This window comes from Schistocerca nitens, chromosome 1 (assembly GCF_023898315.1).
Source record: "Schistocerca nitens isolate TAMUIC-IGC-003100 chromosome 1, iqSchNite1.1, whole genome shotgun sequence".
NCBI classification, from domain to species: Eukaryota; Metazoa; Arthropoda; class Insecta; order Orthoptera; family Acrididae; genus Schistocerca; species Schistocerca nitens.
Window position 1 is genome coordinate 602,202,958 of NC_064614.1, and position 26,770 is coordinate 602,229,727.

The 26,770-nt window shown below is 40.5% G+C and overlaps 1 protein-coding gene and 7 non-coding genes across 10 annotated transcripts in view; 4 read left to right on the top strand and 4 right to left on the bottom strand.

The window, feature by feature from the left end:
- LOC126256619 (uncharacterized) overlaps positions 1–26,770 on the bottom strand; it is a 504,533-nt gene that overhangs the window by 33,257 nt on the left and 444,506 nt on the right. For all 3 annotated transcript variants that reach the window (XM_049955496.1, XM_049955497.1, XM_049955498.1), the window contains one exon: positions 1,918–2,064. In XM_049955496.1, the coding sequence (XP_049811453.1) occupies positions 1,918–2,064 (147 nt within the window). The remainder of the gene's footprint in view (positions 1–1,917; positions 2,065–26,770) is intronic.
- On the bottom strand, positions 8,018–8,092 carry Trnat-ugu (transfer RNA threonine (anticodon UGU)). Its single transcript has one exon. It is a non-coding gene; the product is annotated as a tRNA-Thr (tRNA).
- On the bottom strand, positions 8,459–8,533 carry Trnat-ugu (transfer RNA threonine (anticodon UGU)). Its single transcript has one exon. It is a non-coding gene; the product is annotated as a tRNA-Thr (tRNA).
- Positions 8,900–8,974, bottom strand: Trnat-ugu (transfer RNA threonine (anticodon UGU)). The gene has a single exon. It is a non-coding gene; the product is annotated as a tRNA-Thr (tRNA).
- On the top strand, positions 9,693–9,767 carry Trnat-ugu (transfer RNA threonine (anticodon UGU)). Its single transcript has one exon. It is a non-coding gene; the product is annotated as a tRNA-Thr (tRNA).
- Positions 10,134–10,208, top strand: Trnat-ugu (transfer RNA threonine (anticodon UGU)). The gene has a single exon. It is a non-coding gene; the product is annotated as a tRNA-Thr (tRNA).
- Positions 10,575–10,649, top strand: Trnat-ugu (transfer RNA threonine (anticodon UGU)). Its single transcript has one exon. It is a non-coding gene; the product is annotated as a tRNA-Thr (tRNA).
- Positions 11,016–11,090, top strand: Trnat-ugu (transfer RNA threonine (anticodon UGU)). The gene has a single exon. It is a non-coding gene; the product is annotated as a tRNA-Thr (tRNA).

Here is a 26,770-nt window from a genome sequence, read left to right on the forward strand (position 1 = left end):
AATGTGTTCACTGTGCTGTTTGTAGTAGCTTATCCACATCATTTCTATTTTTTATTCATTATTAAATCTACTCCTGCATAACCCCTGTTTGATTTTGTATCTACAATCCTGTATTCACCTGACCGGAAGTCCTGTTCCTCCTGCCACTGAACTTCACTAATTCCCACTATATCTAACTTGAACCTATCCATTTCCCTTTTCAAATTTTCTACCCTACCTGCCCGATTAAGGGATCTGACATTCCACACTCCGATCTGTAGAACACCACTTATGTTTCTCCTGACAACTGTGTCCTCCTGAGAAGTCCCAGCTCAGAGATCCATATGGGGGACTGTTTTACCTCCAGAATATTTTACCCAAGAGGATTCCATTATCATTTAACCATGACTAACAAATTTATATGCTTCAGAATAATTGCACAGAGGACAAATCATCATGTTACCTTCTGGAAGGAGATTAACTGGGATGAACTAACAGCCCAAATCGCTAAGAATAGAAATCTAATATTTGGAGAGGTTATTTATCTTATGCTGTAGGAATTTTCAAAATTTCATCCCTAAGGGGGTGAAATACGGGATGACAGATTTTTGAAAATATGCTGCTATTACGGCAATTTTGAAGCTAGAGATACGAACATTGGTATTTGGTTTCTCACTAAGATATAAAGCATTATGGGTTCCAGCATCTTTTGAAACTGTTTCCCTTGGAGGTGACAGTGTGTGAAAGTATTTTTTTTAAAATATATCATTATTAAAGAACAATTGAAGGATTTTTAAACCTTCATCTATGAAAACTGGTATTTGACTTCTTGGTAACAAATAAAAAAAAATGTGCATTTCAGTACTCCAGGAAATTCAATGCGTAAATGTTCAAATAGTTGATGATAATTTTTAGTAAAATATTTCATTATGAAAGCATTTTTAAAGCTCAACATAAGACAATTTGTATTTGGCTTCCCTGGGAGGGGAGGGTTAAGTTTCACTGTATTTGGAAATTCAATCCCTCTGTCTCTGATGAGAGATTTTGTGGAAATACTATGCAAGCATTTTTTAATCTAAATCTACGAAAATTTGTATCTGGTTTCTCTATTAGAAATGAAAAAAAAAAAAATTGTTTCCTCATTCTGGAAAATCAACAGCTAAGCGGCTGAAATAGGTGATGAATTTTTTTTAGAATATATTTCATTATTAAAAAAAATTAAAGCTAAATCTATGAGAACTGCTATTTTTCTTCTCAGTTAGATATAAAGAAATATGTGTTAGGGGATTAAATACCACCACACTAACGTAAAAGGTGTGATTAACAAAAATCTTTGACTCCAGCCACCAGACTCATTTTTTGGTCATAAGTGTATTTGGGAAACACCATGCCTCTATGACCTTAACTAACATGGAAATTTTAGAAGGTGTTGCAATATGTGAACAACAAAAATTTAATTAAAAATACTCTGTGCAGTCTATACAGTCCACATGAGCAAAGCAGCGGATATAAAGCTAGCTAATTATAAAAGGACACAAAACTTTTTTAATTTCTGTTCATTTTCACATGATATCCACTACCACATTAATGCAGCTACTTGCAAAGTGAATTTCCAATCTGACACATTACATGCTCATGCAGGGCAAGAAGAAATGACGGTCAGCCGAAAGCTATACCCAACAGTACAATTTACCTTATATAAAACTTTTTATCTAGAAATAAAAATCATATACAATTCCTACACATGTGCAAAGTGCATAGAAATGAACATGTTAAGACAACTGTGAGAGTAATTGAACTAATTCTTTCTAACATTAATTCATAGCTGTGCAGCAATCTTTTATTGATCTGATTTATAACTAAAGTGGCATGAAAGTATTTTAGTTATATAAATTATCTCATTCAAAGCAAACTTTTCAATTAAGTTTTTACTCTTACCTCACAATACATCTCATTAACAAAGTGGATGAAAGCACAATATCGGTTGTTAGAGGCTCCGTTGCTCTTCAACACTCTCTCTCTTTCTTGGTACCACTGCTGGCAAGTATTTAACAGTGATTCCAGAAAAGTCTCTTTCTTCTCTTTCTGTAACAAACGTTATAACACTGCAGCAACACAATTTGTTACACAAACCTCTGGTTTCATAACTAACTGCTGAATAAACAAACACACAAATACAAATCAAACAAATAAAACAAAAACGGTGTCTTACTACTATGTTAAACTCAAAACCCACCATTTTAAAGGCCATTGATTATGTTTCTTAACTATTATTCAATCACATCGTTAGCCAATGGAATAGTGTCTCACCAAATGCATCTGTTCACGAGTGGTCAGTACTGCACAGTTTTTATCACTTTTGTAGTGCTTTTTCACTGTGCGAGTACTTTGTACAGCATTCATCTTCTGGAGTGTTCAAATTTGAAGAAAAAAAAAAAAAAAAAAAAAGAAAAGAAAAAAAAAGAAAAAAAAAAGAAAACAAAATAGTTGCACAATTTTCAAGAATGCTGACATAAGCTTGTCAGATGAATATTCTGGCATCAAAGAAAAGACTACGTCATTTCCACCAAAAGGAAATGAAATAGTATGATTAAAAGGTCATTAGAGACAGGAGACAAGCTTGGGAAGAGCTAGATGGGGAAGGAGAAATCAGCTACGGCCTTTTCAAAGCGATTTAAAACTTAAATGTGGAAGGCTCCACAAGTATTTCAACCCCACTGCATCACTTGGCTTGGTGTCATCATATCAGCCACCACGCTCCAAAGATATTAGCCTCAAACTGGATGCTAGGTTATTCCTCAATTACCTTCCATGTTGGATGAAAATGACAGGGAATGGGAAGCTGCAACATGTTGACCTATTCCTGTGGATCACACAGTGAAAATTCAGTAGTATATCCTATCATCAAGAACAATGCAGAAGCTAAATCTCGAAATTTACTTTGAAGAAAGTGGGAAACTGATTGTATAAATCTCTTATTGTTGAAATTTGAAGACTGAGATGATAGTCAGCAGATAGCAGTACCTTATACTTCATCACAGAAGTTGTTAAACAAGGAACGAGTTACGGTAAAGAAAGAATTCAAACTCCTTAGCACCCATATCAAAAATGTAGAGTGGTTAAGAAAATAACTGGAGATCAACTGTTGTAACCTCTGTGGTAATCCATAGTTGAGAGCCATGTTTCAGTCCAAACAATCTCCACTTTTATTGTAAATTGTGTGACTGGTACTGGGTTAACTGTGACATTGAATCCTAAAAATCTAACATATCACTTCCCTTCAAACAAGTTACACTCTATGTTGTTTCTGTTAATAAAAAAGGTTGTCATTACAAAATCTTGCACTCTCCACTCTTTCATTGCATCAAACCTGCAATCTTCAAACTGACCAATCATGGCTGAATAATGATGGCCATCCAGCTGCACTACTTTCTCATTGTAATGAGTTAAGGTAGTGTTTCAAAAATTTTAGTTCCAATAATATGAGTAAGTAAGTAAAGTTTAATTTTTACGTGTAAAATGGTCAGCACTGAAACTTTTACTTCAACAGTTTCTTCACTTTCACCAACAGAAGACAAAAAACAGGTAAGGCAAATGGACAAATGCAAAAAAATGTTGTGAAACAACAGAGACAGCTACAGTAAAATTTTATGATCTTATTACCTCACACACACTGACATAAACCCATGTCTTCAGTCTTACACCTTATTCTTTCCCAGGTATGTGCCAATGCATCTACCAGAACATTCAAGGGTGCAAACACAATATCAAGCTCTGCAGTGTGCCAAGCTCAGGATGTCCAAAAAATGACATTCTACAGGATGTTTTATGCTTCCAACAATAAAACTGACAAAGATGAAGATATTAAGAAATATTGTTGTCATTTCAGTTGCAAGCAGAAGGCCAAAAAATGAAAGGCATCAGTGTAACACATATTAAACCAAATACTTGATTAAATGCAAAGGAGCCAAATCCCTGCCAATGGGCCAGAAAACATTTCTTAACATACTTCCCGGTCAGGGCAACATTTTCGACTGTCCCCATTGACGTATATTGACGCCTGTATGCAGATAAGCGTAGTGATTTCATTGTAATTTCATTATCAAATCGAGCTGCATGGTCACTGATGGTATCTGTTCTTTCATACGTGTCCGAAAGAACTTAAAATACACTGACCACAGGAGGAGTAATTTGTCAAGCAAATTGGTGTTACAGGGCTTTACCCTGGAGAAAGAAGTGGTGGAGCTAGAAAGAAGATGAAGTTCATGGAGCACAAGACTGTTCTTATTCGATTCCTTTCTACTCTTGTGCTGTGGTACCTGCCACCCACTCTTAATATTATTAAAATCTGGAAAATGTACAATGCTCAACTCACAAACTTTCTAATCACAAAGAAGTCACATTTTAGGACCCTATTTTCAATACAATTTAATGTGGGTTCTGGCGACTGATCTAAATAGAAAAATGATGTAATGGTTATTAGACGAGCTCATACATTAAGAGCTGAAACATTTTATGGAACATTGCATTGCCCTGATGAAAATTTACTGATATTTCCTTTTGACACATAGAAAAATTCGGTGCTACCTAAAGTGCCATATCAGTAGGTTTATTGCAGTAGGCAACTATACCTGTATAATTTTACAGTAGTTACAAGGACATCACGGCCAACGGCCTTGCTTCTGCGATAACACCGTTTCCCGTCAGATCACTGAAGTGGTTGGCAAGCGAGGTGCACTTAGCCCTTGTGAGGCAAACTGAGGAGTTACTTGATTGAGAAGTAGTGGCTCCGGTCTCGGAAACTGACATATGGCTGGGAGAGCAGTGTCCTGGTAACATGCCCCTCCATATCTGCATCCAGTGACACCTGTGGGATGAGAATGACATGGCGGCTGGTCGGTATCATTGGTTATTCGTGGCCTATTCGGGTAGAGCTCTCTTTCTTTCTTTCTTTTATTTTTTTAATTAATTAATTTATTAATTAAGCTCCTCTGGCATCTAGCAAACTGTTTCAGTTACACTTGGATTGAAGGTCAGTTTCCCAAAGGAGCTAATCAGGTCTCATCTGATCTTTATCGTTGTTTACAAAACACAAATATGTCCCAGTTCAGAAAAGTCACATTAGTATAAGACGGATATTCTGGGCAAAACAAAAATAGAATTCTTCTACATCTACATCTACATCTACATCTACATCTACATCCATACTCCGCAAGCCACCTGATGGTGTGTGGCAGAGGGTACCCTGAGTATCTCTATCGGTTCTCCCTTCTATTCCAGTCTCGTATTGTTCGTGGAAAGAAGGATTGTCAGTATGCTTCTGTGTGGGCTCTAATCTCTCTGATTTTATCCTCATGGTCTCTTCGCGAGATATATGTAGGAGGGAGCAATATACTGCTTGACTCTTCGGTGAAGGTATGTTCTCGAAACTTTAACAAAAGCCCGTACCGAGCTACTGAGCGTCTCTCCTGCAGAGTCTTCCACTGGAGTTTATCTATCATCTCCGTAATGCTTTGGCGATTACTAAATGATCCTGTAACAAAGCGCGCTGCTCTCCGTTGGATCTTCTCTGTCTCTTCTATCAACCCTATCTGGTACGGATCCCACACTGCTGAGCAGTATTCAAGCAGTGGGCGAACAAGTGTACTGTAACCTACTTCCTTTGTTTTCGGATTGCATTTCCTTAGGATTCTTCCAATGAATCTCAGTCTGGCATCTGCTTTACCGACGATCAACTTTATATGACCATTCCATTTTAAATCACTCCTAATGACTACTCCCAGAAAATTTATGGAATTAACTGCTTCCAGTTGCTGACCTGCTATTTTGTAGCTAAATGATAAGGTATCTATCTTTCTATGTATTCGCAGCACATTACACTTGTCTACATTGAGATTCAATTGCCATTCCCTGGACCATGTGTTAATTCGCTGCAGATCCTCCTGCATTTCAGTACAATTTTCCATTGTTACAACCTCTCGATACACCACAGCATCATCTGCAAAAAGCCTCAGTGAACTTCCAATGTCATCCACAAGGTCATTTACATATATTGTGAATAGCAACGGTCCTATGACACTCCCCTGCAGCACACCTGAAATCACTCTTACTTCGGAAGACTTCTCTCCATTGAGAATGACATGCTGCGTTCTGTTATCTAGGAACTCTTCAATCCAATCACACAACTGGTCTGATAGTCCATATGCTCTTACTTTGTCCATTAAACGACTGTGGGGAACTGTATCGAACACCTTGCGGAAGTCAAGAAACACGGCGTCTACCTGTGAACCCATGTCTATGGCTCTCTGAGTCTCGTGGACGAATAGCGCGAGCTGGGTTTCGCACAACCATATTTTTCGAAACCCATGCTGATTCCTACAGAGTAGATTTCTAGTCTCCAGAAAAGTCATTATACTCGAACATAATACGTGTTCCAAAATTCTACAACTGATCGACGTTAAAGATATAGGTCTATAGTTCTGCACATCTGTTCTATGTCCCTTCTTGAAAACGGGGATGACCTGTGCCTTTTTCCAATCATTTGGTATGCTACGCTCTTCTAGAGACCTATGGTACACCGCTGCAAGAAGGGGGGCAAGTTCCTTCGTGTGCTCTGTGTAAAATCGAACTGGTATCCCGTCAGGTCCAGCTGCCTTTCCTCTTTTGAGCGATTTTAATTGTTTCTCTATCCCTCTGCCATCTATTTCGATATCTACCATTTTGTCTTCTGTGTGACAATCTAGAGAAGGAACTACAGTGCAGTCTTCCTCTGTGAAATAGCTTTGGAAAAAGACATTTAGTATTTCGGCCTTTAGTCTGTCATCCTCTGTCTCAGTACCATTCTGGTCACAGAGTGTCTGGACATTTTGTTTTGATCCACCTACCGCTTTGACATAAGACCAAAATTTCTTAGGATTTTCTGCCAAGTCAGTACATAGAACTTTACTTTTGAATTCATTGAATGCCTCTCGCATAGCCCTCCTCACACTACATTTCGCTTCGCGTAATTTTTGTTTGTCTGCAAGGCTTTGGCTATGTTTATGTTTGCTGTGAAGTTCCCTTTGCTTCCACAGCAGTTTCCTAACTTGGTTGTTGTACCACGGTGGCTCTTTTCCATCTCTTATGATCTTGCTTGGCACATACTCATCTAACGCATATTGTAGGATGGTTTTGAACTTTGTCCACTGATCCTCAACACTATCTGTACTTGAGACAAAACTTTTGTGCTGAGCCGTCAGGTACTCTGTAATCTGATTTTTGTCACTTTTGCTAAACAGAAGAATCTTCCTACCTTTTTTAATATCTCTATTTACGGCTGAAATCATTAATGCAGTAACCACTTTATGATCGCTGATTCCCTGTTCTGCGTTAACTGTTTCAAATAGTTCAGGTCTGTTTGTCACCAGAAGGTCTAATATGTTATCGCCACGAGTCGGTTCTCTGTTTAACTGCTCAAGGTAGTTTTCAGATAAAGCACTTTAAAAAATTTCACTGGATTCTTTGTCCCTGCCACATGAAGCAGTTGCTGAAAGCTCCATAATATATCTGTACAACTCAAGTTTTATGTTACGTAACAATACTCCATTCCTCCCTACAAGGCATTTGGAAATTTAGAAAAGGTATTCACACAGCATGAAGTGATATCCAATTCTAAGGAATATGTAGAAATAATCTTGTTTAAAGCAGCAGAGCAATACCAAATGTTAGACTGGCATAAAGAGGCTGATACTTATCTCAAGCAAACAGGATCCTGGCATTTTCAGATATCCGCTTCAAAACATAGTTCCAAAGTGACTTAGATATATTAGTTTGAGGTGAACAGTCAGGCTGTTCACACAGGCAAGGGTAAAAAAATCCCGGGTTTTTCCTGGATTTCCTGGTTAAAAATACACTTTCTCCCAGGTGAAAATACACTTTTTCCATGTTAAGTGACAGTATACTTTTCTTTGGAACTGTGAAACATGAAATGATAATTAAATGGACACCCTAGCTGCAAACAGGCGTTGATGTACTTCATTGGGGACATGTTGAAAATGTGTGCCCCGACCGGGACTCGAACCCGGGATCTCCTGCTTACATGGCAGACGCTCTATCCATCTGAGCCACCGAGGGCACAGAGGATAGTGCGTCTGCAGGGACTTATCCCTTGCACGCTCCCCGTGAGACCCACATTCCCAGCATGTCCACACCACTACATTCGTAGTGCGCCTAATAGATGTTTGCCCATCATACTCGTTACTCGTGGCAGATTAATCTACCAAGTCCCGTAAGAGTTCGGGCATAGCGTGTGCGTTCACACAAGAAGGTCAATGGCCGGGAAGCCATATTTTTAACTATATATGACGGTAGTATCTGTTCGCGAAAGAACACATACCGTGGATGACCATGCAGCTTTGCTAGAAATGAAATGATAATTAAATGGACACCCTAGCTGCAAACAGGCGTTGATGTACTTCATTGGGGACATGTTGAAAATGTGTGCCCCGACCGGGACTCGAACCCGGGATCTCCTGCTTACATGGCAGACGCTCTATCCATCTGAGCCACCGAGGGCACAGAGGATAGTGCGTCTGCAGGGACTTATCCCTTGCACGCTCCCCGTGAGACCCACATTCCCAGCATGTCCACACCACTACATTCGTAGTGCGCCTAATAGATGTTTGCCCATCATACTCGTTACTCGTGGCAGATTAATCTACCAAGTCCCGTAAGAGTTCGGGCATAGCGTGTGCGTTCACACAAGAAGGTCAATGGCCGGGAAGCCATATTTTTAACTATATATGACGGTAGTATCTGTTCGCGAAAGAACACATACCGTGGATGACCATGCAGCTTTGCTAGAAATGAAATGATAATTAAATGGACACCCTAGCTGCAAACAGGCGTTGATGTACTTCATTGGGGACATGTTGAAAATGTGTGCCCCGACCGGGACTCGAACCCGGGATCTCCTGCTTACATGGCAGACGCTCTATCCATCTGAGCCACCGAGGGCACAGAGGATAGTGCGTCTGCAGGGACTTATCCCTTGCACGCTCCCCGTGAGACCCACATTCCCAGCATGTCCACACCACTACATTCGTAGTGCGCCTAATAGATGTTTGCCCATCATACTCATTACTCGTGGCAGATTAATCTACCAAGTCCCGTAAGAGTTCGGGCATAGCGTGTGCGTTCACACAAGAAGGTCAATGGCCGGGAAGCCATATTTTTAACTATATATGACGGTAGTATCTGTTCGCGAAAGAACACATACCGTGGATGACCATGCAGCTTTGCTAGAAATGAAATGATAATTAAATGGACACCCTAGCAGGAGATCCCGGGTTCGAGTCCCGGTCGGGGCACACATTTTCAACATGTCCCCAATGAAGTACATCAACGCCTGTTTGCAGCTAGGGTGTCCATTTAATTATCATTTCATTTCTAGCAAAGCTGCATGGTCATCCACGGTATGTGTTCTTTCGCGAACAGATACTACCGTCATATATAGTTAAAAATATGGCTTCCCGGCCATTGACCTTCTTGTGTGAACGCACACGCTATGCCCGAACTCTTACGGGACTTGGTAGATTAATCTGCCACGAGTAACGAGTATGATGGGCAAACATCTATTAGGCGCACTACGAATGTAGTGGTGTGGACATGCTGGGAATGTGGGTCTCACGGGGAGCGTGCAAGGGATAAGTCCCTGCAGACGCACTATCCTCTGTGCCCTCGGTGGCTCAGATGGATAGAGCGTCTGCCATGTAAGCAGGAGATCCCGGGTTCGAGTCCCGGTCGGGGCACACATTTTCAACATGTCCCCAATGAAGTACATCAACGCCTGTTTGCAGCTAGGGTGTCCATTTAATTATCATTTCATTTCTAGCAAAGCTGCATGGTCATCCACGGTATGTGTTCTTTCGCGAACAGATACTACCGTCATATATAGTTAAAAATATGGCTTCCCGGCCATTGACCTTCTTGTGTGAACGCACACGCTATGCCCGAACTCTTACGGGACTTGGTAGATTAATCTGCCACGAGTAACGAGTATGATGGGCAAACATCTATTAGGCGCACTACGAATGTAGTGGTGTGGACATGCTGGGAATGTGGGTCTCACGGGGAGCGTGCAAGGGATAAGTCCCTGCAGACGCACTATCCTCTGTGCCCTCGGTGGCTCAGATGGATAGAGCGTCTGCCATGTAAGCAGGAGATCCCGGGTTCGAGTCCCGGTCGGGGCACACATTTTCAACATGTCCCCAATGAAGTACATCAACGCCTGTTTGCAGCTAGGGTGTCCATTTAATTATCATTTCATTTCTAGCAAAGCTGCATGGTCATCCATGGTATGTGTTCTTTCGCGAACAGATACTACCGTCATATATAGTTAAAAATATGGCTTCCCGGCCATTGACCTTCTTGTGTGAACGCACACGCTATGCCCGAACTCTTACGGGACTTGGTAGATTAATCTGCCACGAGTAACGAGTATGATGGGCAAACATCTATTAGGCGCACTACGAATGTAGTGGTGTGGACATGCTGGGAATGTGGGTCTCACGGGGAGCGTGCAAGGGATAAGTCCCTGCAGACGCACTATCCTCTGTGCCCTCGGTGGCTCAGATGGATAGAGCGTCTGCCATGTAAGCAGGAGATCCCGGGTTCGAGTCCCGGTCGGGGCACACATTTTCAACATGTCCCCAATGAAGTACATCAACGCCTGTTTGCAGCTAGGGTGTCCATTTAATTATCATTTCATTTCTAGCAAAGCTGCATGGTCATCCACGGTATGTGTTCTTTCGCGAACAGATACTACCGTCATATATAGTTAAAAATATGGCTTCCCGGCCATTGACCTTCTTGTGTGAACGCACACGCTATGCCCGAACTCTTACGGGACTTGGTAGATTAATCTGCCACGAGTAACGAGTATGATGGGCAAACATCTATTAGGCGCACTACGAATGTAGTGGTGTGGACATGCTGGGAATGTGGGTCTCACGGGGAGCGTGCAAGGGATAAGTCCCTGCAGACGCACTATCCTCTGTGCCCTCGGTGGCTCAGATGGATAGAGCGTCTGCCATGTAAGCAGGAGATCCCGGGTTCGAGTCCCGGTCGGGGCACACATTTTCAACATGTCCCCAATGAAGTACATCAACGCCTGTTTGCAGCTAGGGTGTCCATTTAATTATCATTTCATTTCTAGCAAAGCTGCATGGTCATCCACGGTATGTGTTCTTTCGCGAACAGATACTACCGTCATATACTGTGAAACATATCGATCCTTTGAATGGTTACAGTTTTACACACCGATTTAGAATTTCCTAGCACTTTAGAAAAGGGACCTCAGAGGAAAACAACATGTTCTGCAAAGACCTGTGTCATGCAGCAACATGTACACTGGATGTTTTCGTATTACGAAAGTATAAATTTGAATTCCACCAAACACCACCTGCTACTTTCCAAAACATTGCAATCAAGATTGTAATGTGCTTTTGTAAGCAAGTCATAGCTCATGTCATGTGATCTCGCCAGCCGATGACAGCGGATATTCAGAGTATAGGACACATGAGATAGTCAGCCAATAGCAACATCACTGTTAAGTAGTGCAAACACACAACCAGAAAAAGGTAATGGTTTAAATTAATACACATAGTGTTACTACAAGAAAAGCAAAGCTTTCACATATTATATTGGTCTCGAAGATTAATAAGCTGCAAAAGAAGCTAAGTTTCACATATAATGTTGTTCTTTTTTGAGTGCTTTACACCTTAAAATACATCATACAAATGTGTCAGTAAAATTTTTATTAACAACACAAATGTCTGATCTTCTGGGCTCGAAATTCTTCGAAATAGTCGTCCTCAAAGAGTTGATTTTCAAACAAGAGTCAAAAGCTCTGTGATTTAAGAAATTCAGCGTCCATTCTCATACACAGTTCATCTTAAGTAAAAGGAAATTTACTTTGAAAGTAATGCTTTTCAAACCACCATTTGCAATATTTTCCTGTGACCTGTTAGAAATAGGTTCGTTTCAGCAGTTGTCAGGTGACACCGTGCTTGCACAGCTATGATGATGCAGGATGCTTGTATATTCAAATGTGTAAAACATTAAAAGAGCTTACATTATGTCACAAAAGAAAAAAAGACATCAGAGAATACTTCAAGAGAACCGGAATTTCGTGAACCATACTAAAATGCACAACTTGGTTTACAGTGGACACTTTTACATGCAGACTCGGATGTAAATTTTCTTGAAGTACCAATACCGTATTATCTCATGTTTGGTTATTTATTATGGCGAAATGGCACACGTGCTAGAAGATGAAAATGTGCACTCAAAATGCAGTGAACAGTTGAAACTAGTCAATAGAGTGGAATCAAATACTTCATTTAGCAAACCGACAAAAATAGCTCCCAATTTTCTGCAAGGTGACTAATGCTCGACTGTCAGAAAGGTGGAAATAAAACAAAATCCGAAACTAGTAACATATGTTAGCCTTCCATAATTATGTGATTGTGTTTTAATTTGCTTGATAGCGCCTGGCCACAGAAACCCATTTTGTTTTCATTTGACGTGCGAACTGTAAATAAAGAGGAACCAGCAAAATCAGTAAATGGGAGCACGGGTCACGTGGAGTCTATTTTTCAAAAATATATTCATTTTGTACTGCAAATCTCTCTGAAGAGTCTGATACATAAAACATGTGTTCAAGCAAATGTAAGGCACATGATTTGGTCTCCAGTGTGCCAGGGTGCAGTGCCATGCCTCTTCACACAGAATTCTTCTACCACACATCACTGTATTTCGCTCTGCCATCAAGCTATATTCAGGACAGTGGAAATTAAAGTGTCCTGTGGTGCCCCTCTTGCTCCCAGTTGGCCGGTTTGACAGCCTGCTCCTCTTAAAAAACTCACAATTAATACAGGATGGGATCACTTGTAACTGGGAGAATAAGAACTCTTCAAAAAAATCTGACTCTTTATTGCCAATTAGTTAATAACTTGCTGTTTTGTGTGACATAAAATGAAATATAGGATACATAAAACCAGTAACAACAAGATACGAGGAAGACAGTAGACATTTCTTCAATCCTTAAGTCCTAGCATTGTCTTCTCTCTCATCTTGCTACAGTTTTACATGGTGTGCTTTCCTTTCTGCAAAAGAATCTATTACCTCATTAAAGTTCGTCATACGTTTTGCTACATGAAAAAACGAAATGTCATTTTCTAATACTGAAAAAGATGTTCATACAAATAGTATGAGTCAAAAACTCACCTGAACTGTAAAATTTTAATTTCTATATTCGGTTCGTGTACATTCAAGAAGTATCCACAAATGTCAAGAATCATTGTACTGCAATGTTCTGTAACTGTATATATACCATATGTGTTCTGACTGGTGGCAGTTCGCTCCGCGCTCTTGTATGTGAAAGTGCTGAATAAACCTTCGTGAAGGTAAGTTAGTGTTCGTCACTCATCTAATTACATCTTCTTCTACGTGACTAGGTGACATTAGTCTGGTAGAGGCGCTTGGTATTGGGACTTGAGATAGCGCACATTATCAATGACACAGTGGCTCCCATCAGGCCATGACAGAGCCGCCGTTTACATGGGGAGAAACCCAAGTTCGAGCCATAGTCAACAAATCGCAATCTATCGGAGACAGAAGAAGAAGAGGACGTTACGATGACAGCAACTGTGTGCCACCACACGAGACATCCTTTCGGGTTCTCTGATGACAATGGCCAAGATCCAAACAAGTGGCTGAAGCTATATGAACGAATAGCCAAATTTAGCAGATGGGATGACATCGTGTGTTTGGCTAATGTATTTTTCTACTTGATGGGCACTGCCAAGCAACGGTATGAGAACAATGAGGGGGAAGTTCACAAGCTGGGAAGTATTCCAGATGACACACAATGACAGAAGTGCAAGGCTGAAGATAAATTAAAGTGCAGGGCACAGAGTCCAGGAGAAACTACAGCATCCTACATTCAAGACGCCTTGGAGCTGTGTAAAATAGTGGATCCTAGAATGAAGGAAGAAGATAAGGTTGCACATCTCATGAAGGGTGTTGCTGAGGACATGTATCAGCCCTACTCCTGAAGGAGGTTTTGAGAGCAGTCGACTTCATAAAATGGTGCCAGTATATCGAGACAATGCATCAAAAAAGAATTACACACAAGAAGTTTGAATGGCTTCCAAACATTGTATCAATGTCTGTGATAAAGGAAGAAACTGATTTCACAAGTCTTCTTCGTCAGATAGTGAGAGAGGAAGTTCAGAAGGCACTTGGATTGCATGGCGAGCAAAAAACCAAGACGTTTCAAGAGGTTATAAGGGAGGGAGTGGAACAAATACTGAACCCAATCTCTCGTCCTTCATTTCCATTTAAAATGGTGAAATAGTTGAGATGCAGGCAAAGTTACGTTCCTACGATGCCACTTGAGGAACCTGTTTGGGCACCAAGGAAGACTGATGTCTGGAGGACCCAGGATAACCAACCAGCTGTTTCCACTGCGGACGACCGGGACATGTGGTGCGCTATTGTTGAGAAAGGCGGCAGATATTTGATGATGCATGCGCCAGAAGACAGCAGACCAATCGTAGTCGACGCCAACTCTGGGATGACGAAGATGAACAAGAAGCTGTGGGTGCAGGATGACGTAGGTCACCATTGCCACAAGCTAGCCACTGGAGAGGATGCTCCCCAACATGCTGATCAAGATCTCCATCGCCGTTTAGAAGCTCCAACCGATCACCTAGCTGCTGCAACCGGGAAAACTAAAGGGTGCGACCTTCCTTGGAGATGACACTGCTGAAGAGAAAAATCCTCCAGCATTGATCACTACAAATATGATAGGAAACTACGTCAATATCCTCATGGATGGCCAACCAGCCCAAGCTCTTGTGGACTCTGGAGCATCATATTCAGTCATTTCGGGGAACTACCGTTGCCACTTGCAGAAAACCGAATTCGTCGACAACAAAACATCTCTGCTGAAGGTGGCTAATGGGAAATATATAAAACCTACGGGAAGATGCGTCATTTTTGTGGATATCAGTGGCCTTACACAGCCCTTAGAATTCATTGTCTTACAAGAGTGTAGACATGACGTCATTCTCGGATGGGACTTTTTGAAAGCTTCTCAGGCAATTATAGATTGTGGTTGCTCAAAGATTATGCTAGACTCTTGAAGACGTATTGCCCACCTGGCGAGTCATCCTGTTGGATCTTGAGACCTGTCAATCAACAAAGTGAATTATGGTCTGTAACAACTGTAAATGGCCTTCCATAGAGATACTGTCAAACTCCGCACATGGCCCAGATCACAGCAATACATTCTCTTTCTGTAGTTGAATAGTTTCTCTTGGTTTTTGTAAGTGTTCTAGAAGCATAGGCTAGAACCATCTCTTTTCCATCCAAAATTTGTACCAGAATAGCACCGATCCCATACCCAGTGGCATATGTGTGTAGTTCTGTAGGTGCTCTCTCATCATACAGACCAAGTACAGGGTCAGTTGTCAGAGCTTTGCGGAGCACATCAAAAGAATCTTGTTGAGCACCACCCTAGATAAATTTAGCATTGGCTTTTAACAACTCTTGGAGTGGCCTTGCTTTGATACAAAAGTCTTTGATAAAACGACGGTAATAAAAACATAATCCAAGGATGCTTCTCACATCTCTAATACTTTTAGGAATAGGAAATTCCGTTATAGATCTCAGCTTTTCTGGGTCTGACGGCAAACCTTCATTTGACACAAGGTGCCCGAGTACTTTGATTTCTTTTGCACCAAAGAGACACTTTCTTGGATTAAGTTTCAGTCCGCCTTATTGGAGACACCTAAGAATGGCCCTCAGTCTTTTTATGTGTTCATCAAATGCCTCTGAGAACACTATAATGTCATCTAAATAACGAAGACATATCATCCACTTCAGGTGACTTACAAGATTATCCACCATCCATTCAAAGATGCTGGTGCATTACACAAACAAAATGGCATTGCCTAAAACTCATACAGGCCCTCAGGGGTGATGAATGCAGTTTTCTCATGATCAGCCTCATCTACTTCGATTTGCCAGTATCCCGAGTACATGTCCATGGTTGAGAAAAACTGAGCCCCCTTTAGACAATCTAGTGTATCATCAATTCGTGGAAGGGGGTAAATGTCCTTTTTAGTTACCTTATTAAGCTTCCTGTAATCAACACAAAAGCACCAAATGCCATCCTTCTTCCTGACTAGAACCACTGGTGACGACCATAGGCTCTGCGAAAGCTGAATGATGTCATTCTTCATCATTTTCTCTACCTTGTCGCGAATTATACGACATTCCATTGCTGACACACAGTAAGCTCTCTGGCTTATTGGTTGATGGTCTCCAGTGCTAATCCAGTGCTTCACCATTGATTTGTCTAATTTGCTCTTCACCTGTGGATTGAAGTATTCAGAGAACTCTTTAAGAATGGCAAGTAGCTTCTTCTGTTGTTCCTTAGTGAGATCTGGTGATAGTCGAGCTAGAAGATCTTGTCTCGTAATGGTAGCGCTAATTTCACCCACAGACTTGGCGTGGTAGTTCCCTATGAGGCTTAACTGTTCTGCAATTAATTGCTCTGCATTTGCTATGCACATGCATCTTGGAAGGATCTGCGGTTCTCGGTGACAGTTAACTATCTACAGTTCACCGAATCCATTCTTAAATGAGATGACAGAGGCTGGGATGACCAAGTTATTCTTCAGTTGTATGCTTCTCTTGCATTCCACTACAAGATCCTTGGGTTGATGCATGGAATAACACATGACAGTTACCTTTCTAGCGCTTACTGCAGGAATGATCACTTTATCCAGTGCACAGTCTCCACACACTCGGATGCGCATCTTCCTGGATGATGAAGATAGTGACTGTCCCACTGCACTCCATGATCTCTCTGCTGAGCAGGAGGAGGATACCAAGATATCTCGAATTATGCTTGCCTTAAATCAGTCGGAGGATGTGAAAGGACAATTTAAGGTAGTTAATGGATTACTTTGCAAGAAAAACTTTGATCCGTTTGGAACGACGTGGCTACCAGTGATTCCTAAATGCATGCGCTTAGATGATCTACAGGAATTCTACGACACACCTGAGGTCGGATATTGAGGATTTATTAAGACATACAATAGGATCCCCAAGAGATTTTTCTGGCCAGGTTTATTTAGCAGTGTTTGTCACTGTGTCGCACTGTCGAGAGTGCCAGAGGAGAAAGGCAATTCCTCAGAAGCCACCTGGCAGACTCATACCAATTACTTCAGCCAAAACACCTTTCCAGCATGTTGGGATTGACTTCCTCAGACGATTTCCAACATCTGCTAGTGGCAATAGATGGATTGCTTGCACTGATTACCTGACACGCTATTCCATTACAAAAGCCATGAAACCAGCCGAAGCATTCAAGGTAGCCAAATTCATCGTAGAAGACATTGTATTTAAACACAGTGCCCCAACGTTGTTAATTATGGATTGAGGGGAAAGTTTTTCAACCAAATCTTGTGACAGAAATAAACCTTCGGTGCAACATTACTATCACATGACGACTGCCTACCATCCGCAAACTAACGGGCTTACTGAACGCCTTAATAAGACCTTGGCCAACATGCTATCAATGTTCATCAATGTTGAGCAAAGCAACTGGGATGAGGTGCTACCTTTCGTGACATTTTCCTACAACACCGCCAAACAAGACACCACAGGGTTTACGCCATTTTTCCTGGTGCACGGGCGTGAGGCAACGACGACGATGGACACTGTGTTTCTGTTACATCCTGCTGACACAGACAATGACTACATACGGCCAGGTGTAAACCAGAGCTGAGGAAGCTCAGCAGTTAGCTCAACTCCGCACGCTGCTGGCTCAAGAAAATTATGACCGAAGGTATTACACGAGCCACTGCCCTCTTGTTCACCAGCCTGGTGACCTCGGCTGGATCTTCCTCCTGTTGGAAAGGTTGGTCTCTGTGAAAAGCTCCTCAGGCACTATGTTGGACCTTATAAGGTTGTAAGACAGTTGTCTGATTTTACTTATGAAGTTGAAGATTTTGACCCCAACACAAGACAATGAAAGATCAGAGATACGGTCCACGTCCTTTGAAAGAAGCCCTATAAGGATCCTGCAATCCAGGGTAAATTCAAAGCTCCAGCGATAGGCAACAAGCGGAAAGGTGACAAAAAGCATAGTGGCAAGGGAAGCTCTAAGGAGATCACCGCCAGGGCGAACATCAGTCATCGAGAATCGGAGTGTGCAGGACCAATGACTTGTTCGTGGACTAGGAGGACGTAACACCAAGACACTGTTTTCCTAAGGAGGGAGCAATGTTGCAGAAGAAGCTGAGTAGCACAGTCACTGTAGTGTAGTGGTAATGATACTAGACTGTTGCATGGAGGGTTGTGAGTTCAAAACTCACCTGAACTGTAAAATTTTAATTTCTATATTCAGTTTGAGTACATTCAAGAAGTATCCACAAATGTCAAGAATCAGTGTACTGGAAGGTTCTGCTACTGTATATATACCGTGCGTGTTCTGGCCAGAGGCAGTTCGCTCCACGCTCTTGTATGTGCAAGTGCTGAATAAACCTTCGTTAAGTGAAGTGAGTGTTCATCATTAATCTAACTACACCTTGTTCTACGTGACAATATAATTCACGAAGTACCAATATCAGATGTCTATTAGGCCTATTAGAAGTAAAAATCTTTGTGTTAGGAAATAGTTTCACATTTCTAACAGACAATATTGTCATCACTAATTCTGTAACCATTCCTGTCAGTGTCAAAATATATTCTCCGGTTGACTTCACTAAACCTACCACAGTCACTGGTTTAGTTATCACACGTTTATTCTCCAGTTAGGCGTTATTACGTGTTTGTACAATGGGTTTTCCATGCTGCTCCTAGAATAGAACTTAACCGGCTGTTAGATGGGGACAGTGCAACTGGCCCTTACTAGTGTAGCAGTCTGGCCAAAAATTTGTCAAAATTTCATTTTCTTGAACACACTGAGAAGATAATATGTAATCTTTCTTACCTGTTGTTTTTTGTTGGTTGTTTATTTCCATTCTGGTACTCTGAACCTATGGATTTCACTAGTAATTATAACAAAGCTGATCATTTGCAAACTGCCAACCAAATAAACAAACAGCAATTGGCATTCACCCATTCGGCTTTATTCTGCTCAGCTCGTATAGCCCTGTCCCCTTTTGTCTCCAGGAAAGTTTATTTATAGATGCAATGGCAATTCCCCTGGCAGAGACATCACATACACTATGCTGCACACATTCAAAAATCAACTTACGATTCAAGCAGAAATCAACTTAGAATGTGTTCAAAATGTTCAAAAAGCAGCAGGGATGCATTTCAAAATCATTTGAATAATCGATAGACCAACAACGTTTTTCTCTCAAGAATTTGAATTTGGCCCCCACTCCCCCAAAATTGCCACAAGGGGCAGATATCCCGTTTTGCCCCTCCCCCCCTCCACCCCCACCCCCACTAACCCCTAGATTTGGGCCTGTTGTGCATGTGTGAATCTGGGAGCTTGGGCACGTCAGTAAAATTTTTCCAGGTAGCATTTGGCTGCTTGCTGCTACTGCTTATTCAGCTAACAGCCACACTTCTGTAGCCAGAAAACTCAATGAATCTAATGTAAACAGTTGTGATGTCACACTTATCAGGGGCAATTTGTTGGCTGCAGTATTGTTCTGTAGTAGTGGGATACAGTAATATCCTTTTGTTAGAGTATTTGTTCTTACCAGTCAAAATTACACAAATTTAACTGAAAACTAAAACAATGAAAAATTCCTGGAATTATTAAAAATTCCCTGGTTTTTCCCAGATGAAAAAACTCCCGCATTTTTCCCAGATGTCCCAGTTGTTCCAGGTTGTATATACCCTGACAGTTCTACAAGAGTAACTTAGATTGTTGAAAATACATTATGTGCAGAAAGGGGTCTGTTGCCAATATTGACACAGGGATCATATGTACCACTAGGTACTTACCACAAAGTGGAATCAGTAAAACTGAAAGACATTCAAACTTAGTAAGAAGACAATTTGGAGAGCAACGGAGACAGCATGAAGACTTACAGTACCACAAAGAGGTGTTGTCAAAAACAGAACTATCATCACCTGCAGTTTCTATCTACAATAATGATCCAGTGCTTGAACATGTAGTGGAAGAAGACATAGCTTGGCACATTTAAAGGGGGAGAGGAGAAACAGGGTAAAATAAAGATTTTTAAATTAGTTACTTGAATAACTCAGTATTTATGTGAACTGTGAAAGTGTTTGCACTATTTTCAACAATATAAATCAGACTCATAAAATAATATCCTGGATTAAAACAGAATTTTTTTCATTTCTCATTATATCAAAATTAGCAGTCTCCCTATCTCGTTCTGTCACAGTCTGTCACAGTCAACAATTTCCGAGTATTGTTTCAAAGTCAGCAGTCTCCATATCTTAACTGCATGTCACAGTATACAACCAGAGTTTACTTCAAAAATAGATCATAATATGCATTCTCACTGATCCAAACAATTGTGACAAACAGATGAATACTCTCAAAACTGATGGGAAGTACGTACTAGGTGTCTTTTTTTTTTTTGCATCTGTGACAAAATCATCGAGAATGCTGGGTTTGAAACTAATATCCTCCTCCTCCCCCCCCCCCCCAACTGTCTCTCAGTCTACTGCTGTCACTATATCCACACTAAAAAAGTGAGTGACTTTCCAAATCTATTGTACACTAGCCCCAGAAATAAATTGGAAAGTTGATAATCATAGTTAAAAAAATACTCTGAATGGTGCATGTGAAAAGTGGCAGCCACTCCACAATGTGACAAGGATTTGTCAGTGAAGTGTATACCATTAAAATCCTTCTGGGTGTGCTGATGCAAAGTCTTATAAAACATACTTCTCGCTATAAAAATGACATCAGGAAGAATAGAAATAATGAAATTTTACTTGTAGTATATAAACTGTTCAGCATAGCAAGAAGAATTCAGGATTAAATTTTTGGGTGAGTTGTGGGAATACAGGGTACAAAATATAGTAAACAATAGCTGCTACCTCCTGTGCAACAATGGCTCTAGCCTAGCTGGGCATTGTGCAAACTGACCTCTGATAACAGATACGGGTACTTCAATCCACGCTTTTTCAACTCTTGGTCAAACATAGTGGCTGGAAGTGGTGGAATACCCATCTCTCAGCAACCTGTTATTACGTGTTTTCAATGAGTGAGAGGCCTGGAGAATATGCTGGCCAGGGCAATAATCAAATATCCTCCATATCCTGGTAGGTCAGGAAAGCACGGATAACATACAGTCTTGCATTATGTTGTTGAAAGGTAACACAACAGAGAACTCAAAGATAAGGCACAGGCACTGATCTTAACATGTCAGAAATATAATGGCTGTTGTCCAAATTATAGGCTACCCAAACCAGAGATAATCCTGTTGTGTACCCATGGCGCCCCATACAATTGCATACATGCTCGGTCCTCACGGCGATGACAAATGCAATCAGCAACATTCATTCTCCTGACAGCTCCACGCATGGGTACACCCATCATGATGGCAATGGAAACACCACTGTTGGTGTACCTTGTTGCCATTTCAAGGGATACCACAACAACACTTGCCATGCTGACCAGTCCATAATCCTCCAGACATCGTCTCACTGTCTGCATTGATACTGCGCTCCTACAAACCCATTTTCTGACTCAAGGTACGTAACGAGTCTGTATGATCTTGAATGGCTGAATGAGTAATATATCTGCCATACTGGGTACAAGCCACATGCAGCCACTGAGATCCGGCAAGATGTTGAGAATGGCCATCCTGAACCCATATATTCTATATTCATATGACAGTCGTGGGATCTCGACCAATACTAGCAGCAATATTGTAGAAGGATAAAAATAAATGGTGATTTTGAAAGGCCGTGATCCTCCTGCTGTCAGATTCAGATACATCCTGATAGATGCATCTCCTTACACAAGGTATAGCACAATATTTTCACAGTAAACATTCAAATGCTATTGGGGAAAAAATAACATTCCATTTAAGAAGATTAGTGACTGTATCAAAAATTAACAAACTTTATAACAAGTCAATCACTTTTTCCGGTACAACCATAACTGGTTTCGGCAGTATAACAGGAAAAACTTGAAAGCTTTTATTAAGATCTTAAAAAAAGTAAAAACATCTTAACTAGATCTATTTGTAAGTTAAGTAATAAGTAAGTAAAATACATGTAGACAGTGATGTGGGCTGGGCGAGTGTCCAGTGGGCAGGACATTTATAAATGGGCATTTGCCCAAAGTTTTAAATGTCCAAAATCTGTGCACTTATAAAAAAAAAGTACTTTTTTAAAGTTTTTACTGCTGGAGTGTATAGCATACCAATTAAAATATGGGATGAAATGATACTTCCTGATATTAAAAGTTAGGAGATGTTTACACTGAAACCTATGTATGTTATTCATTGCCTTTATTACTATGAATAAAAGAACTGGCATTCCAACTTGCTCTACCAAAGAAGGGCATGTGTCAATGACAGCTGCTTATCATCTCCGTGTCAAATCTCTGAATATTACTAAAGAATGATTGTTGATAACAAAATTATTGCTGAATGTATTAAACAGTCAGCATGCGTTTCTTGATAATAAATGTATTCTTAAATGTTAAATGGTTTTCAGTGAAAAAACAAGAATGCTTTATTGTCAGCTGCAGTGAGTGACATTTGAGATAGACTGTAGTTTTCTATTCTGCTTTGTTTATCTACTTTCATATGACTACACTGCTGTGAAGGTAAAATGAGGACACTAACATAAAAAAGATTTATTAACAAAGAATCAATGCCCATGAGGCTAGAACTGTTCGATTCTGATACTAGTCAATTCCTATAGAATTGGTGATTCTCGGAATCGGCACTGGAGACATACATATTAAAAACATTATGAATAAACTTTTTTGCTCTAATTTCTTTACAGTAGTATAGCATAAGTAAAAATACATAGGTTATCTGCCTAATATAAACTATACTTTATTTCAAAAATTACTTTTAAACTTTAATTTTGTTTTCTTTCTTTCTTTTAATTATGTACTACCCCGAGAACTGACTTCATTTAAGATGTAAAAAGTCATGTTTACATTCCAATTTATTTCCCTAATAACTCATCCATAATTTTCAAGCAACTTTTTCAACTTCATTACCCAACCACTACAGAAGCAGATTTTCCAATAATAAAGATCAATTTAAATTTCTTATAAATTAATCTTTAAAATGCATAAATGCCCGGGAACTTATGAATGTTGGGCATTTGTCTCAACTTATAAATGTCCAGGCATTTTACACCACTTCATGCATGTAGATCATACCTATGGGCAGCATTGGTGAACACACTCAATTGTGAAAACCATAAAGTATCAAATCTACAATGAAAATCCCATCAGCAATTAGTAAAGTGGTAAAATAGAGCTCTGTGGACACTGAGAAGGTGTGTACAAAGATTCCCACTGAAGAGGCCTTAGACACAATTATATAATTTCATATGTAACACATGCCTAGGCAAAACTGCAATTATAACATTGACTGTTCTGTGATATAATTATTTTATGTTTGTCAATAAATGTTACAGGCATGGTGATGGACTCAGTGTGGGAAACTGTGGAGTGAGAACCATAGCAGACTTTTTATTAACCAGCTACAATTTTTTTAACAGAGGGAACAAAATGCAAATCGAGAATTTGGCTAAAAATTGAGCAGTTTGCATTCCAAGATCAAATTCATGACAGAACATGTAACAGACGGAAAGATAAATTTTTAGATATTACAACTTGTAACAAAAATGGCAGGCACGCATTTCACAAATATAGGAGACAGGCATGTATGTATGTATGTGATTATCAATGCTCATTCCAATCATCACCTACATCAGAAACATGCATACTTGTGCTCCTACAATACATAGAATAATATGACTTCCACCATGTTAACCAAAAGGGAATATAGAAATTTGTATATTAAGAGTTTGCCTGTGCAAATGAGTGGGAGTCTGATATAGTAAACACCTGATATAACAAAATTAAAAAGAATTGGAAGTTCAGGGTTGAGTCCAGAGACAGCAGTCATCTGTGCGAGTTTTGTGTGTGTGTGTGTGTGTGTGTGTGTGTGTGTGTGTGTGTGTGTGTGTGTGTGTTTTCTACTTCTGAAGGAGGCCTTTTGGCTGAAACTAAAATATATAGCAGTCTCATTAGTAATTCTTTCATTGCTATTACCAGTTTCAGTAGATCTGGACTGTCCTCACTGGAACTTTTAACATCATTAGTGTACATGCTTTTTACAACACTGAAAGTCATTTGGTATTGCTGTAAAGAGTGTGTACATCTAATAATGTTACAAGTTCCAATGATGACAGTGCAGATCAAATAATGACAGCATAGATCTGCTGAAACCAGTAATAGCAATAAAAAGAGTTACTAGCAGTATTGGCAAACTTCATTCTTTAATAATACAACATTCAGATAATCCACCAACAATTAATGCAATGACAAACAAGACAAATAAAGCACATATACTGACAGGAACCAATAAAGTCAGCTGCACTACTATGAAATACATAGGCAAAATATCAGATAAAATTGTGCAGGTATTCTGCATAAATGGGGTTACAATTGCCTTCCGCACATCAGGTACTACAAAAACCTGATTTTATCATACTTTTCACATTAGAATAATATATATGGGGAATCAGGAGTTAAAAGGTTATATCAACTAAACCTGACAGTTAAGTTGGACACCTACACCAGCAATGAAACATCATTAGGCTCACATATGCTAAAGCAGGGACATGGTATTGGTAACAATGATGGGAGACTACAAATTTTACATAAATTTGAAAAAGTTAACACTTAGATATTTTAAAAGAACTGAATATTTTTGTTGTGTAACGGAAGGAACTGGTCAATCTCCTCTGAGTAGAATGAGTTTGAAACAGATACATATTTTAATATTTATGATAATCTATTTAGTTGGGGTAGTCACTGTGTCATCCACATGTGAGGTGCTATCCAAAATTTTCGGGACTGGTGCTGCCATCTGTTGAAAATCTTGCCTTTGGACTAATGGTCACCATCACACTTGAAGTAGTGCCCATCCGCATGTACACACCGGTTCCAGCGCTTCTGCCACTGCTCAAACATTTTCTGGAAGTCCTGTTCTTTAAGGGTGTTATTCACCACCAGCGATGCTTTTTGAATCCTGTCTAAAGTATTGAACCAACGGCCTTTCAACCTGAGTTTCAGTTTTGGGAATAGTGTGAAGTCGCAGGGTGCCAAACCTGGTGAGTACGGAAGGTGGGGTACAACCACCATTTCTCTCTCTCTCTCTCTCTCTCTCTCTCTCTCTGGCGCCAAAAAGGTCATAGTGAGCAAGGATGTGTGACAGGGCACATTGTCATGATGCAGCAGCCAGTTCCCTGGACGCCAATGTTTGGGCCCTCATCACTGCATGTTTTCACGGAGCTGTCGCAAAATGTCACAATAGTACGCGAATTCACTGTTTGGTTGGGTGGGACGAATTTTTTTTGCCCAATTCCCTTGGTATCAAAGAAAATGATGATCATGCTCTTCACCTGTCTCGCTTTTTTGAGTCTTGGAGAGCCCAGGCTCTTCCACAGGGACGACTGTTGCTTTGTCTCTGGGTCATAACCGTAAATCCAGCTCTCGTTGCCTGTGATAACCAGCGAGAAGAAGGTTGGATCATCAGATGCGGTCTGACAAAGGTCCACGCACACTTCAACATGTTGTGCCTTCTGATCTGCAGTCAATATCCTTGGCACAAATTTTGCGGTGACACGATGCATGTCCAATTCTTCAGTTAACATTCATTGACATGTCCAATAACCAATACTCACTTCATCCACAAGGTCTTGAATGGTTCGACGTCGATCTGCACGAACCAATTGTTGAAGTTTGGCAACAATGTCTGGCGGAGTGCGGCTAATGGGCCTTCCATTGTGAGCATCATCTTTGACATCTGTATGGCTGGCCCTAAACCTAGCATGCCACTCAAACACATGCGTATGGCTCATGATCTGTCCCCTAAAAACTTGTTGAATCATTGCAAGGGTCTCCATAGCACTTTTCCCAAGATTCACACTGAATTTGATACACACACGCTGTTCTGTTCGTGGATCCATCACAAAATCGCTACACACCAAACACAAGAGTATTACGCAACATGTCCTCCCAGCTGAATGCCACTCCGCACAGTGACTCATCAGATATGCAGCTATCGCCACCTTCTGGTGCAAAGACCTCCTCCTCCTCCTCCTATTACTACTACTACTACTACTACTACTACTACTACTACTACCACCACTACTACTACCACCACTACCTACTACTACTTTCCAGATGGCAGCACCAGTCCCGAAAACTTTGGATTCCACCTCGTGTGCTCCCAGCTAATGATTGGGCCTCTCTAGGACATAGTGCTACATTGTGCCATTGCCTTAACTTCCAAACATCTGCCCTACTAATGTAAACATCTCACAGCCAGAAGAAGAATTCTAACAATAAGCAGCAGAATGCCACCCTTGTCATCTGGTCCATCTGTCTCCTCTGAGCTTGTGTGTGGCAGTGTAAACATCTGGCAGTCCGAAGAGCAGCAAAATCAGCCTTCAGTAATGTGTACCATGACAATTATTCTTTTTATAATAAATAACTTACTCTGTTTATAAATATGGTTTTACTGCTTTAACGATC